Consider the following 14,654-nt stretch of genomic DNA (forward strand, 5'->3'; position numbering starts at 1 on the left):
GATTGCCTTCACTTTCCTTTCTCCTCTCCCTTTCCTGAATCTAGTTTTTAAAAATTATTTTAGAATTCTTTTGCAATTTCGCTTGAAGAAGGACCTGTCCAGTTGGTGAATCCAGAAAATAGAACTTTTGAGACACTATTTTACTAAGAGTATAAAACTTTACTGAATAAACCACATTAGCACAGAAGAAGCAAAACCAGCTCTGGATTTCTTGCACCAAAGCAAGCATAGTTCACTCTCCCTCTTCCCATGGGCCACCCACAGTCCATTACGTCCACCAATAACTTCTGTTCATTTTGTTACAGGAACACTGGCCACACTGGGACATCTGCTCGGTGTGTCCTTGGGATGCCGGCAATGTCCTAGGTGCTGATGGATGCTTGAATAGCTTTCTCACTCCTTTGTACTCCATCCATCCACCCTCCCTCCCTCTTATTGTCAAGCTGTGAGTGAAGGAAAAATGTAGGTGAAAGTGCGAATCAATCTTGACAAGATCCTGCGAAAGTCTTAGACTTCAACTAAAAGTCTTATTAAAAATGTGTAGTGAGGCAAAAGTGCAACTATACATTTGTCATAGTCATACATGTTGATTCAGAGTGGTAAGGTGGCCAGCCAATAAATGTTACAAATAAATAAATAATAAAATATGTGCATAAGCATACACAATCTACTTGGAATCTCCATATTGCCCAATATTGTAGTAATATTACTTTGGTAGCCTGTTTTCTCACTGGCATAGAAGGAGAGAAAAGATTGACTGTTGGATTGTCCAATAGGCAAGTCTTCATATCAATCAGTCAGAGTAGAAATGGCTCATTTATTATTCATTCAAAAGGCAATGCAGAGATGCAGAGATTGAGATGCTGGGCCTAGCCTACAGTCATAATAGACCTCCTTGGATGACTATCTACTCAACCCACCTCACGAGACTCTTGCAGCGGTAAAATTAGAGAGATATTCCCTTCATCTACGTCTTCTTGAACTCTCAGAGAAAAGGAAGGCAGGAAGGCAATAAAAGCAGCTGTGATGACCAGCATGGTGACCAGAAGGTCCTTTTAATGCTCAGAAACACTGCATTGTTTTTGATGTGGGTACATAGAAAAAGAGAACTTCTTCAAATTGGCTGCTTCCCACAATTTCCCATTTATACTGTCCATTCTATCATGAATAACCAAATAACATTAGCAAAGGAACTTAATTAAGCTGAGCATACAGTGCTGTATAAGAACCAGTTGGGTGTTTGGTTAAGGTGCTGGTCTACTTACACATTCTAGCCCAGTCCTAGGTAGAGGGACAGTTGGGTGGTCTTGGGTCAGTCCCGCTCTCAGCCCTAGGAAGGAGGCAAAGATGATCCATATTTGAAAAGCCTTGACAAGAATACGGCAAGAGCTTGTCCAGGCAGGCTCCAAGAATCAGACATGATTAAATGGAAGGAAAAAGCAGGATTATGTAGCTCTTCAGCCAATTTAGGAACGCATATCAACATTCGATCCAGTGGTGGGATTCAAATTTTTTTTACTACTGGTTCTGTGGGCGTGGCTTTGTGAGCGTGGCTTTGTAGACATGGCAGGGGAAAGTTACTGCAAAGTCCCCATTCCCTCCCCACCCCACTCACCTGCTTTCCAGCTCCGTTCTCCTGTTCAGGTCAACAAAAGGAGATCAGCTGGGAGGCAGCGGGGGTGGGGCCAGCCTATTTGCCGGTTCTCCAAACTACTCAAAATTTCTGCTACTGGTTCTCCAGAACCTGTCAGAACTGGCTGAATCCCACCTCTGATTTGATCCCACAATATTTCTACAGGTCCAACAAAAATGGTCTTATTCCAAGCCATCTTTCATTCAGATCGTTGAGGACTTGTGCAGCCTCAACTCCCAAAGTCAGATCTGAGTTTGGGAAGTTCTGCAGCCTATCCATACTGGGAGGTTTTCCTGTTGGCTGGAAGAAGCAGCTTATTTTATGTAATTCATTAAAAAAAACAGTAGAAATAAGCTATTTGTGATCATTATAAAAATCTGAAGGGAAAAATTAGCCTTCCAAAACTCTAGCCTTGGCCTAGTACTCACCTTCCGTTCATTGCCAAGGAGAATATGTTGCAAAGTTGGAAGCACAACAGATATTTGAGATGATCTAAATAGAGGAAAAGATATTTAATGGATGGAAACAACTCTTTAAGAATCTCTATAATGGGGTTAGCAAACAACACAAGCACTTTGCTAAGAGCAAGGGGATGGCAGAAGAGTTGCTGTCACCTTCCAACTTTCTCCTCGATTGCTTCCAAAAACTTCACCTTCTTTGAAACTTAGTACCTTATCTGTGCACCTCAGATATCTAGAGCGCATTGTCTTTGAAGGCCTTGGGGCCTCAGACATGAAACCAAAGTACTCCAGTTGTCAAATCTTAAGCGCCCTGGCTAATTTGCTACCAAGGAGACGACCTTTGGGAAAAGCAGAAGAGAAAATGTGGACATGGGAAGAATGTTCAGGGGCTTAGGAATGAAAGACCTAACTAAACCAAAGTGGAAGACAATATTTATATCCTTACAAAGAAGTTTAAACTTCTTGGCTTAGCCACACACATCTAAGACTCAAAGTGAGTTTTCAACCTATTGGTTGCCCAGCCAACTTTCATGGAGAATTGAGCATCCAAGAAAAGATTTGGGGAATCCTGCTTCCCCCCCCCCCCACCAGATTAGAAAGTCTGGAAAGTGGACCAGGCTCTCTAAACATAATCTGTGGATATAGCTGAAGCCATTTGTCCTCCTTAACCAGAGATGGGGAAGACATTTTATTTGTTTGTTTAATCAAAGATGGTAAGATTTCTGCAACAACCTGAAGTAGCATTTGCAGAATGTCAGGGTTCAGTTTAAAAATGAATATGGATGAAATGGTGAGATTTCAGTGATTTCAGGCGAAGATGTCAAAATGTGGTGAGATGGCAGGTGAGAGTACCAGAAACCTATACATTCTCAAGCAAGAATGAGTAGAACGTTGCATTTTCACATGAAATCTCAGGGATGAGATGTCAGAAATCTTGAGTGAGCTTGAATACTTGCATGAGGGAGAGAGGGAGGGGGAGAGATAGAGAGAGAGAGAGAGAGAGAGAGAGAGAGAGAAGTCACTTCCCCTCATCACTTATAAAGTGAGCCACTCACTGATGCCCTCAGCCCCTTGCTTAGGGAATTCCTCCTCGTTTGTCTTGTTGCCTAAACAGCTTCCTTGTTTTGACTCCTCAGGTTGCGTCCTTCATCATCTTGGGCGTCATGTGCATGATGTTGTTACAGTGCCAAGCATTTTGGGGGGTGATTGTCGTCTGCCTCTTCCTTGGACTCTGTGATGGACTCTTCATCACCATTATGGCCCCCATTGCCTTTGAGCTGGTTGGGCCCATGGAGGCTTCTCAAGCCATTGGCTATCTCCTGGGACTCATGGCCATCCCCATGTCAGCTGGCCCACCAATTGCAGGTGAGAGGATTTTCTAGCTTGATGATTTGGGCAGGAAGATGTTTCCAACGCGTCTAAAAAGTCCTTATCCAAGCAAGATATAAAGAGTTGGCAGAGGAGGGACAACGTCATAGTTGGCTCTCATCTTTAATCCAGGACTTGCCATCCATCTCCCAAGTCAGTAAAATAAGGAGCCAGATTGTTGGGGGCAGGATGCTGACTCTGTAAACAGTTTAGAGAGGGCTGTCAAGCACTGTGAAGTGGTATACAAGTCTAAGTGCTATTGCCATTGCTTCATTTGGCTTATCACCACGCAAACCAGTTCTCAGCATACTGTGATTTCAGATGTTAATCCTAGACAAATGTTCTTGGTGACAGTTTGGTGTGATAGCCAGATTGAGCCAGTATACCAAAATACTTTCTTCTCAATCGCTTCCTCCACATAGGCCAGGTTCTCTGGGATTTCTCCATACTTAAGGAAGTTGATGAGATGCTGTGAGCTAATAGACCTATTTCACAGGTTCTTAGTTGCAAGAAGAAGCAGGAAATGCGGTCTGGGGGTCTGGGTGCTCCTTTTCATTTTGAAGTAGCCATATTGGGGGGGGGGGGTTGGAGAGGCTGGAAGAAAACTTAATTTGACTGCATTTTCATTTGTCAAAATTAGTTGTCACCAAAGCTTTCCTTCTCCAGAAGATACCAGAATATAAACTGACAGCAAACCCCACTCCTTACTAGCACTGATGATGTTACCTAGTCAGGGTAATGGAATGCCTGCAAGAAAAGAAGCAAGCTCAGAGAGCATCAAGGACCCCTCAATTCCTAGTAATTTATAATTGTTAGCAAAACATCTAAAAGTGAGCTTGGAATGCATCACCCCACCAGCCAACAGAAGTAGTTATCAATTATTAAATAAACTAATTATTCCTCTCTCAGACTAACACTAACCTCCATCAAATTCTTTGTGCTTCAACTTGTATAATAAAACCCTCTATAGTGTGGTAATAAGTAATGTTGTTGGCCACTGGGTAAATTCTGGCTGGATTTTGAAGTGTTTGAGATATATAGATATATATATTTAATTTGGCAACTATCAGCAGCCCAGATTAATTTACTGCTTAGAAAATAGCCAAATGTTGCTCAATAAAGTCCCGTTGTCCCAGATTAAAAAGATCAAAAGATTTTACAGAAGAAGTGCTGCAGCTGGAAAGTTCTTGGCCAGTTGTACCTCTTCTTCTAGGAATAATGTGTACTCTTTAAAAATCAGACTGCCTCCTCCCCAACCGGTCATCTGAATTTGGAATAAGTAACATTTTTATTAAAGCCCATTAAAAGCTACATTGAAAGACTTTACATTGAATTCAAGGCTCAGAACTCCTCAATGCTATGAACAATTTAAAAAAAATCATTTGGTTCAGAATGCCTCCAATTAAAATGGGGGCATATTTTGCAAAAGGGTCACGGAGTAAGGAGTTGAAGGCAAATGGTCACCATCTGTCAGATTTTACATCAGAACCACCAATACTTTTCCTTTCTTCTGAAACCTGGCCTGTCACCTGGGGCTCACTGTAGAAACTTCAAGGGTCATAGAGCCCTGTCAGATAAGTTGCTTTTATTGTAAATAAGACAGAAGCGAATACAGGGATTAAGCTCTCTGGGTACGTGTGTGAGGCCCAAGGTTTAAATCCTAGGTCTTTTTCTTTCACCTTTCTGAATCGATGGGTCCTTAGCTGCTCTTTTCCTAGCTTGACATTCTTATGTCTGGCCTTTTTCCCCATCTTGGCATCTTCAGCCCTTACAGGAAGAATGAGGAAGTCTTAAGAGCAGAGCCATTGAGCTGTGAAGACCAGAAAATAGTCATACCACTTCGGACCAGTTTGGCTGAACCGCTTGGCAGCCTGGGCCGCTGAAACTGGCAGGGAACCTGGCCTGCCATGCCCCCGAACCAGTTCTCCAGGGGCCGCCATAGGTGCCGCCATCTTTTGGGGGGGGGGTTCTGCGTATGCGCAAAACAATTTTAATTATACTGAGCATGTGCACGCAGCATGCACACAAGCGAACTGGCCGTAGTGCCTGCCGGAACCCACCCTGGAGGTCATGAAATGCCCCTTGACCAGCCTTTCCTATATGTGGGACTACAACTTCCATCCCTCAGCCAGCTAAGCCAGTTGATGCATGACCTGATCAAGAGGATTGTTGTAATTGAGCAGCACAAGTCAGAAGTCAAAAGGGTGGAAAGAGCTGCTCTTACAGCACTTCCAAGGAGGCTTCCGTTATTCTGGTGACTCTGAGGGCCCAGAGAAACCTCCAGGTGCCTCAACCACTCTCAGAGAGAGGGCAAACGGATATCAGTCCTTCCATTTTCACCCATCAGTCAGAACTGAACCAAGTCCAGTTGCCTTTTGGAAAAGCACCTTTGGGACAACCATGACCTGGATGACGGAGAATCTCCATAGATCAAGGTTCTTACTTGATCTGGCCAACATCCTTTTAGCTTGGTGTTTGCAGCTGAGAACTGCCACGAAGGCAGAATCCTGGTTCTTCCAGTGCTGGAGCTCCCACAACTTCTGGAAGCCGTTTGTTCCACTGATGAATTGTTCTGATTGTCAGGAAATTCCTCTGTACTTCTAGGTTGCTTCTCTCCTTGATTAATTTCCACAAGAAGCAATGGGTGGAAACTAATCAAGGAGAGAAGCAACCTAGAACTAAGGAGGAATTTCCTGACAGTGAGAACAATTAATCAGTGGGACAACTTGCCTCCAGAGATTGTGAATGCCCCAACGCTGGAAGTTTTTAAGTTGGATAACCCTTTGTCTGAAGTGGTGTAGGGTTTTCTGCCTAAGCAGGGGGTTGGACTAGAAGACCTCCAAGGTCCCTTCCAACTCTGTTATTCTGTAATTCTGTAAGGGTCTCCTTCTTGATCAGGGAGTTGGACTAGAAGACCTCCAAGGTCCCTTCCCACTCTGTTATTCTGTTTCTCAGTTCAAATTTTAAATCCAAATAATTATTGAAGTCCAGAATTCTTTCTCTTTTCCCTCTGTGTCTTTATCCTTGGGCATTAAAAACAGTAATGAAGTTGCTAAGATTCCATAGCTCAAGGACAGAAGCCCTCCCCAACTTCACTTTCCATTATAGGTTACCTGCTCTTCTTCTTTTTCAGGATTCCTTCATGACCATTTTGGAAATTACCAGCTTGCCTTCTACTTTGCCGGAGTTCCTCCAATAATTGGAGGTCTCATTCTTGCGTTCGTTCCCTTCATCCATCAATCTCAGCTCAAGAAGGAGCGACTGGATTCGGGGAAAGACAAGATGTTGGGTTCAGAGATGGTCCCAAATGGAGAACTCCTCCCAGGTGCTCCAACCACAGAGGGAGCTAAGTTGTAAACGTTGGCTTGGTTACCCATCCTGCCACCAGCAGCGTTTTCTGATCCTCGACTGAGCAAAAGAAGGACCTCTTGTGTGATAAGAGAAAATCACTCTGTTGGTCGGCCCTGATCACATTCTTGGCTTTCAAGTTGAATTTGAGTTTCTTTTGACTCTTTCTTTCTTTCCTACCAAACATTCTCATTGTTCCCACATTTATGTCCCAGCTGTGATTTTTTTTCCAGTTAGCACATTAGTGGATTATGCATAGATGACGATGATGACATTTTAATAGATTGTGTTGGACCATTTCCTCTCCCCCCCCCCCAAATAGATTCTGTAGCCATCCTTAGTTATTTTGCTGACAGTGAGCTTAAATTCACTGGAAACTCCCTCCGGAGCGCCTTGTGGAGCTGCCAAATTCTCAGAAGTAAATTAATAGATATTGACAGAGACAGAAGGACAAGAGCTGGATGGGGGGGGGGGGGGGAATTCTGAATCCTTTTCCGAGAAGTTTTCTTTTCAACCAGCAAGTTCAGCCCTTTTCTCCTGTCTCCCCAAAAGCTGTCCCTGAAGAAGTAATTAGGTTTTTCTCCCCTTCCAGTTCCTTTGGGTTATGAATTCTTTGTTTGATTTCTTTTACATATTAAATGAATCTCAAAAGGAAGAATAATTCCTCATTTATGGATACAGTTGAAGGATACACTGATGCTTCTTTTGGAGACCCGAAAGATGGATCTCAGATTCTCTTACTTGAGGGTGGGCATTGGGGGGGGGGGGGTCATTTAGAGCTTGCTTGATCCTCCACTGCAATTGTTTCAAGGAAGGCAGCTGGAAGAGGGGGGGACCAGTGGACATTTATACCAAAGGCTGCAGATGAGGAAACTGAGGCCCTAACCTTATGACAGAGGAAGGAGCACATGGAAGTGTGCAAGTCCCTCACTTCCATATCTCTTTTCCTTAAGGGCCTGAAAACAACCCAGGAGGGAGAAACAAATGCAAAACATTAACCTGGCTTGCTGACAGCGTCCACCTTAATGGAGGCTTGTCAAGAGTCATAACAAGCGTCAGCCCCTTTCCCAACTGGCTTCTAATTTCCCAGTTTCCCAAACCATTCCTGGAATGGAGATTTACTGGGTTTTGACCTTATTCAGGATCTGCATTCATATATAGGTAGTCCTCAACTTATGACCACAATTGGGAGCAGACTGTCCATCACTAAACAAGGCAGTTGTTAAGGGAGCTGCACCCGATTTTACAACCTCTTTTGCCACGTTGTTAAGTAAATAACTGCAGTTGTTAAGTGCATCATGAAGCTGTTCAGCCACTCCAGCCTGCCCCATTGATTTTGCTTGTCAGAAGCAAAATAGTCCTCGACTTACAACAGTTCGTTTAGTCACTGCTCAAAGTTACAACGGCACTGAAAAATGGGATTTACCACCGTTTTTCACAATTACAACCTTTGTAGCATCCCTGCAGTCACATGATCAAAATTCAGTTGCTTGGCAACTGGTTCATGCTTATGGCGGTTGCAGTGTCCCATGGCCACGTGATCCCATTTTGTGACCTTTTGACAAAGTCAGTGTGGAAGCCAGGTTCACTTACCGCAGGGGTGTCCAAACTTGGGAACTTTAAGACTGGTTGGGGAATTCTGGGAGTTGAAGTCCACAAGTCTTAAAGTTCCCAAGTTTGGACACCCCTGACTTACCGTAATAACTGGGTTACTAACTTAACAAGTGCAATGATTCACTTAACAGTTGTGGCAAGATAGATCGCAAAATGGGGCAAAACTCACTTAACAAATGTTTCACTTAACAACAGAAATTTTGGGGTTACTTGTCATCGTAGGTCGAGGACTACCTGTACTGGGAAAGTCGCAAATGACAATCACATGACCTGCTGCAATGTCATAAATCCATGCCAGTCACAAAATGATCATGGGAAGCCTGTCACCATCAAAAGTGTGAGCGTCATCATATGTTCTTTTTTTCTGTGCTGTCAAAACTTCAAATGGTCACTAAATAAATGGTTATAAGTTGAGGACTACATGTACTGTATTTTTCGGAGTATAAGACGCACCCTTTTCATATCTCCCAGAGAGTGTGGAAATGTTGGTGCCTCTTATATTACTCATGCAGCTATTTTTGGCTTCCCAAAGCCCCACCCCCGCATCCCATTTTTGTGAAAAACAGGCCATTTTTTTTTTGCAAAAACCGAGGCGTTTTTCCCTTCCCTCAGACCCCAGAAGCACTCTGCAGGCTTCAGCAGGGGTGGGGGAAGGCAAAAATGTTCTCGTTTTTGCAAAAAAACGGCCAATTTTTCACTTGTTTTTGCCTTCCCCCAGCCCTGCTGAAGCCTGCAAAATGCTCCTGGGGGCCGAGGAGGACAAAGCCTTTTTTTTCTTACTTACCTCTTCGAAATCTAGGTGCATCTTATACACCGGTGTGTCTTATAGTCCAAAAAATACGGCAATTGAAGACATGTTCCCTGGTCAACTGAGTCACCTGAACAAGTTCATCTCCTTACCACTGGCAAGGACTAGATGGCCTTAGCAGCTCTCTTCCCTTCTTCTTTCCATGAATTTCCCTCTGACTGCATAGATTACGGGGGGGGGGGGGATGGATGGATGACCCCATCCCAACCATGGCTAAACTGATGCTGATCCCTGTTGTGCACTGTGGAAGTGATAACCTCCCGGGTCTCTTAACGGTGGCTCAGACAGCAGCAGAAACCGCTGCTCCTCAGGTCAATGTGGCATCTGGCCATATGCTGTGAAATCATGAGAGTTGAGCTTAACTGGGAAGAACAACTGGGCCAGTCCTACATATCCTATAACAACTTTAAGATTTATGGATCTCAGCTCCAAGAATTCCCCAGCCAGCTATGTTGGGAATTCTGGCAGTTGAAATCCACAAGTCTTAAAATTGCCAAGTTTGGAGACCCCTGTCCTAAGATTGTTTCCCAACCTTAGCAACTTTAAGAAGTTTGTGGACTTCAACTCCCACAATTCACTGGCTGGGGAATTCTGGGAGTTGATGTCCAAACATCTTAAAGCATCTACCGTTGAGAAATATTACCTCTACTGATGCTAAATGCAGATGTACAGTCATCAATTAAAAGTGTGGTCCATTTTCATATCTCCCAAAGAACCATTGATGGAAGTTTCAACCATCCCTCTCTTCTGGGGATTTATCCCAAATCCTTCAGCTGTTCTAAAGCCCAGGAGAAAAGCAAGCAGAACTTGATCTCAGGACTTGGGGGCTGGAGAAGGAAGACTTCAATGGTCCAAAAAGGAAGGATTTTATATCACCTCCCACCCCCCACCCCATGTATCAACAGTCCACAATGAGTGGTCAGTGAGTCTGGCCCTGCAGAGCACCTTCCCTTCTCCAGTTTATGTAATAAAGTTAGATATGATCCATATTTGGGGGTATTTTGATTCCTTATAGCAGGGGTGTCCAAACTTGGGAATTTTAAGACTTGTGGAATTCTTGTGGAGTTGAAGTCCACATTCTTAAAAGTTCCCAAGTTGGGACACCCCTGCCTTATAGAATCAGTCATAGAGCAGTAGAGCTGAGTTTCTCAGCAGCTTCAAGATATGTGGACTTGGACTGCTGGCTGCAGAATCCTGGGAGTTGAAGTCCGCCTGTCTTTGTTGCTGAGGTTGAGAAACTGCAATAGAGAATAACTTTATTCAGATGCCTCCACCGGGTTCTCCCTGGATGCCCACGGTGTCCCAGGAGTAAATCTCACTAGTTTCCACCCCTTAATGCTGATATTTTACAGTCTTGTACTCTTGCAAGTTGTAAGACACACACTGAAGAGACGTGCCCTCTGTTGCTGTATAGCTTTCCAACAATCCACTGATTGCAGATTTTTCTTTTTCAAACAGGTTTTCTATATGTCTCCTGCTCAGGGTTCTAAGATGTAGCCATGGAACTTGAGTTTCTTGAGTAAACTGACATTCAGACATTCTAAGTCCTAAGGCAGAAAAGGCAAAAAGCCGTTTCAGGCTTTGCCTTTGCTGAAGGCAACAGGAGGTTTTGCTAATGATATCACCATGTCTTGGCCCATTTTAGGAAGAGAAGGGACAAAATGGAGGTTTTAAGGCTTCTAGAAACTAAAAGAATTAATTTGCCCCTTAAAAGTCTCCAGAGAAGAAAATGTATTTTATGTATGTTTTTATTTTAGAAATGTGTAAAGCCACAAAGCTCCACAACAAACCTGGGTGGCATTCAGTAAAAGCAGTTATACACTGCAATTAAAATAAACCACCCAACCACCGTAAGAGAGACAGCCATCCAAGACAATCCAACTGGCAGGACCTACCACCCACTCATTGCCAGGCCTCTTCTGGGCTTGGGTCAGGAAGGAGTCAGATGTATCTCAGGCAGGATGGAGGTCCAGCCTATCAGGAGTGCCTTAAGCCTCTACAAAGAGCCTTTTGCCCTTTAAAATTCCCCCAAGCACCCCATCAAACCAAACAGGATCAAACAATTCAACCTTGCCCTCCGTAGTCCTGTATTTCTGGGTTGTGAGTTAGTTGTCCCTGCTGTACAGCTTGCGATGCCCCAGTTAAGCCAGGAAACTAAAAGCAGAAGCTTATCAAAAATTAATAGGGAAGCTTAGCCACAATCCTGTATTTTCCTTCCCCAGTTCGTGCACACCTGGGGTTGCAGTGTTTCATCTCAACATTTACCAGCAGGGAAAGTCCTGATCCAGTTCTCTCCCAGAGGTGACATTATCCCTGCATGATCTAAGCGTGTCCCATGAAGTCTGATTGCATTCCTGCACAACCAACTTTTGTGACATTTTTGTAAAGAACGCTTCAATGTTCTTCGTGACTTATTTTCCACAGAGAAGTGTAAAGTTTGTGTAAAATTTGTTCTTTCCAAAGGTTTTTCCTTATCCTCTGAGCAATTTCTCTGCTTCCTAGAACCATCCTATGTATCCCATGTTAAATGTATGGCCAATTGCTCTCACTCTCCTGTGTCCTGATGAGACAATGGCATTGTGGTACCTTTGGTTTTCCTTCTGGGTAAATGAAAGGGGCGCGACCTGAGACCTCGGAGCCCCCTGTGACCACAGGTGCTCAGAATTAGTTCCCTCTGATTTTGTGTACAGGTTGTCCTTGACTTATGACAACAATTGAACCCAAAATTTCTGTTGCTAAGTGAGACATTTCTTAAGTGAGTTTTGCTCCATTTTATGACCTTTCTTGCCACTGTTGTTAAGTGAATTGTTGCAGTTGTTAAGTTAGTAACACGATTGTTAAATGAATCCGCTTTCCCCATTGATTTTGCTTGTCAGAAGGTCGCAAAATGTGATCACATGATCCCAGGACACTGCAAACCATCATACATATGAGTCAGTTGCCAAGGGTCTGGATTTTGATCATGTGATCCTGGGAATACTGCAACAGTTGTAAGTATGAAAAATAGTCATAAATCAAATTTTCCAGTGCCGTTGTAACTTTGAACAGTACTAAATGAACTGTTGTAAGTCAAGGACTATCTATAATGTATTAAAAAAATTGCCATGGCAGTATCATGCTTTTTCTATGTATGTTTCATGCATAATACGTGTGAAAGGTGTACACATATTACGCATGATCATCTCTTCACACATCCCTTGGATGCCCCTGGCAAGAAACAAAAGTATTGTAAATTCACAAAGTATACTTCACAGGGTTTCATTAAGCAAAACCAGGAAACTTTTCCCGACATCCTGGTTTCTGGAACTCAAATAATATTGGATTCGAGGCTACCAAAAAGGTTGTTCTCCCTTGAGGAAGAAGGGACGTAAGAAAAAATGTTGTTTTATAGATGGTGATTTTTCAGGACAACTGGTTCAAATTACATTTCTGTGGTTAGAATTCTAGCCTCTATTTGTTTTGAAATAATTCCTTGCCTCCTACTCCAACCCAACTTCTTTCCATGTTCAAAAGCTGAAAAGAAAATACTTTGGCAGAGAGGGACAGCCATTGGGAAAAGGCCATAGATGGCTTTTGAATAGAGCAGCGTTTCTAAACCTTGTGTGGACTTCAACTCTCAGAATTCCCCAGCAATCCAGCAGCCTGGGGAATTCTGCGAATTGAAGTCCACACATCTCAAAGTTGCTGTGGTTGAGAAACACAGAATAAAGCCAGGATGGCAAACCTATGGCATGTGTGCCACAGATGGGACGCGGAGCCATTTGTCAGGGCATGCGCGTGCTGGTCAGCTGACTTTAGCTTTTTTTGAGGCCATTTTCCACCCTCCCCAGGCTCCAGAGGCTTTATAGGCACCTGGAGAGGGCAAAAACACCTCCCCTGCCCCCCCGGAAGCCTCCAGAATTCCAAAAAACAGCCCTACAGGCAAACTAGAAATTCAAGAACGGACTTCCGGTTTGCTCGTAGGGCTGGTTTAAGCCCTCCGGAGCTTTCGGGGCCTTCAGGAGGCTTTCCTGAAGGCTCCGGAGGGCCAAAAACAACCCTCCTGAATTTCCGGTTTGCTCATAGGGCCGGTTTTTTGCACTCCGGAACCTTCAGGGAAGCTCCTGAAGCCTCCAGAGGGCTTCCGGGGGGCGGGGCAGGCTGTTTTCACCCTCCCCAGGCTCCTATAAAGCCTCTGGAGCCTGTGGAGGGCGAAAAAAGCAGGCATAAAATTGGGGGCGCGCCTGTCATGCATACATGCGCACTGGGGGGGGGTGTCGGGCATTGCATTATGGGTGTGGCACACCTGCGCACAACCCCTCTGTGCTTCCCCCCGCTTATGGCACGGGAGCCAAAAAAGGTTTGCCATTCCTGGAATAGAGGATCCTGTTGTGTCAAGAAAGCCACTTAAGGTCTGACCCTAACCCTAACTGGACCAGCAGCTGAACCCACTCCCACCCACCCACCTACCCACTCCAAAAGGAAGACACCAGCGCTTCCAGTGCCGTCCCTTCCATTTGAAATATGGGTGTCTTTTGCCACTCTTTCAAGAAGGGAAAACCCCCTTAGGCTCCCCTGAAAAAAGACCCACCTTCATTTGGGAATTTCTCCCTCTTCGTAGAGCAAGGGACCATCAACCGACAAGGTCTGGGGAAAAGAAGGACTACGGAGAAGTAGGCAGGGCCTTTTGGGTCCCTCTTGCAGCTCTTCTCCACCAGCCGCACTCAGGCTCTGCTCTGTGACCCCAGGAAATGGGGAAACCCAACTAGGTGTCCCATCGAAAGGTCCCATGTCCCCAGGCAAAACTTTTAGTGAAAGCTTTTCAGATTTCCCAATCTTGGTGCCAGAACACTTGATTTCTCTCTCTCCCTCTCCCTCTCTCTCTCTCTCTCTTCCTCCCTCTCTCTCTCTCTCCCTCCCTCCCCCCCCTCTCTCTCACACACACACAAACACACACATAAAACCTATTGGTTTGGAGAGCGCACCAAAGAATTCATTATCTCCGAGCTGCAAATCATTTTTCAAATGTTTCCCTCCAACCCATGGGGAAAATAATTGGGTGGGTGACTGATTTTGAGAAAGCAAATGACTTTCTCTAACTATTTAACATGGGGGGAGGGGTTGTTTCCCTTAAGTGGAGACAGTAGCCCTCCTACAGGTAGTACAACCGCAATTGGGAGCAGAATTTCCATTGCTAAGCAAGGAGGCTGTTAAATGAGCCACTCCCAATTTTCATTACCCTTTAAAGACCCAACCAGGACTGGTTGTTAAGCAAACCACTGCTGTTATTAAGTGGATCATGTGGTTGTTAAGCAAATCCAGCTTCTCCCATTGACTTCTATTTGTCAGAAGCCAGCTGAGAAAGTCGCAAATGGTGATCAGGTGACCCTGCTGCAACAATCGTAAATAAATGCCGGTTGACAGGCATCTGGAGTTTGATTAC

General features: G+C 44.4%; 1 protein-coding gene and 1 long non-coding RNA gene across 2 annotated transcripts in view; one reads left to right on the plus strand and one right to left on the minus strand.

Annotated features, from left to right (window-relative positions):
* The window catches only part of SLC16A2 (solute carrier family 16 member 2), a 78,062-nt gene extending 69,224 nt beyond the window's left edge, over positions 1–8,838 (plus strand). Inside the window, exons 5-6 of the mRNA XM_081964190.1 lie at positions 3,231–3,459; positions 6,596–8,838. Coding sequence (XP_081820316.1) covers positions 3,231–3,459; positions 6,596–6,819 — 453 coding nt within the window. The 3' untranslated portion in view covers positions 6,820–8,838. The remainder of the gene's footprint in view (positions 1–3,230; positions 3,460–6,595) is intronic.
* The window catches only part of LOC309397826, a 270,063-nt gene that overhangs the window by 231,580 nt on the left and 23,829 nt on the right, over positions 1–14,654 (minus strand). The window lies entirely within an intron of this gene.

The sequence above is a fragment of the Natrix helvetica genome (assembly GCF_964273705.1).
Source record: "Natrix helvetica genome assembly, chromosome: 11".
In the NCBI taxonomy this organism is placed as follows: domain Eukaryota; kingdom Metazoa; phylum Chordata; class Lepidosauria; order Squamata; family Natricidae; genus Natrix; species Natrix helvetica.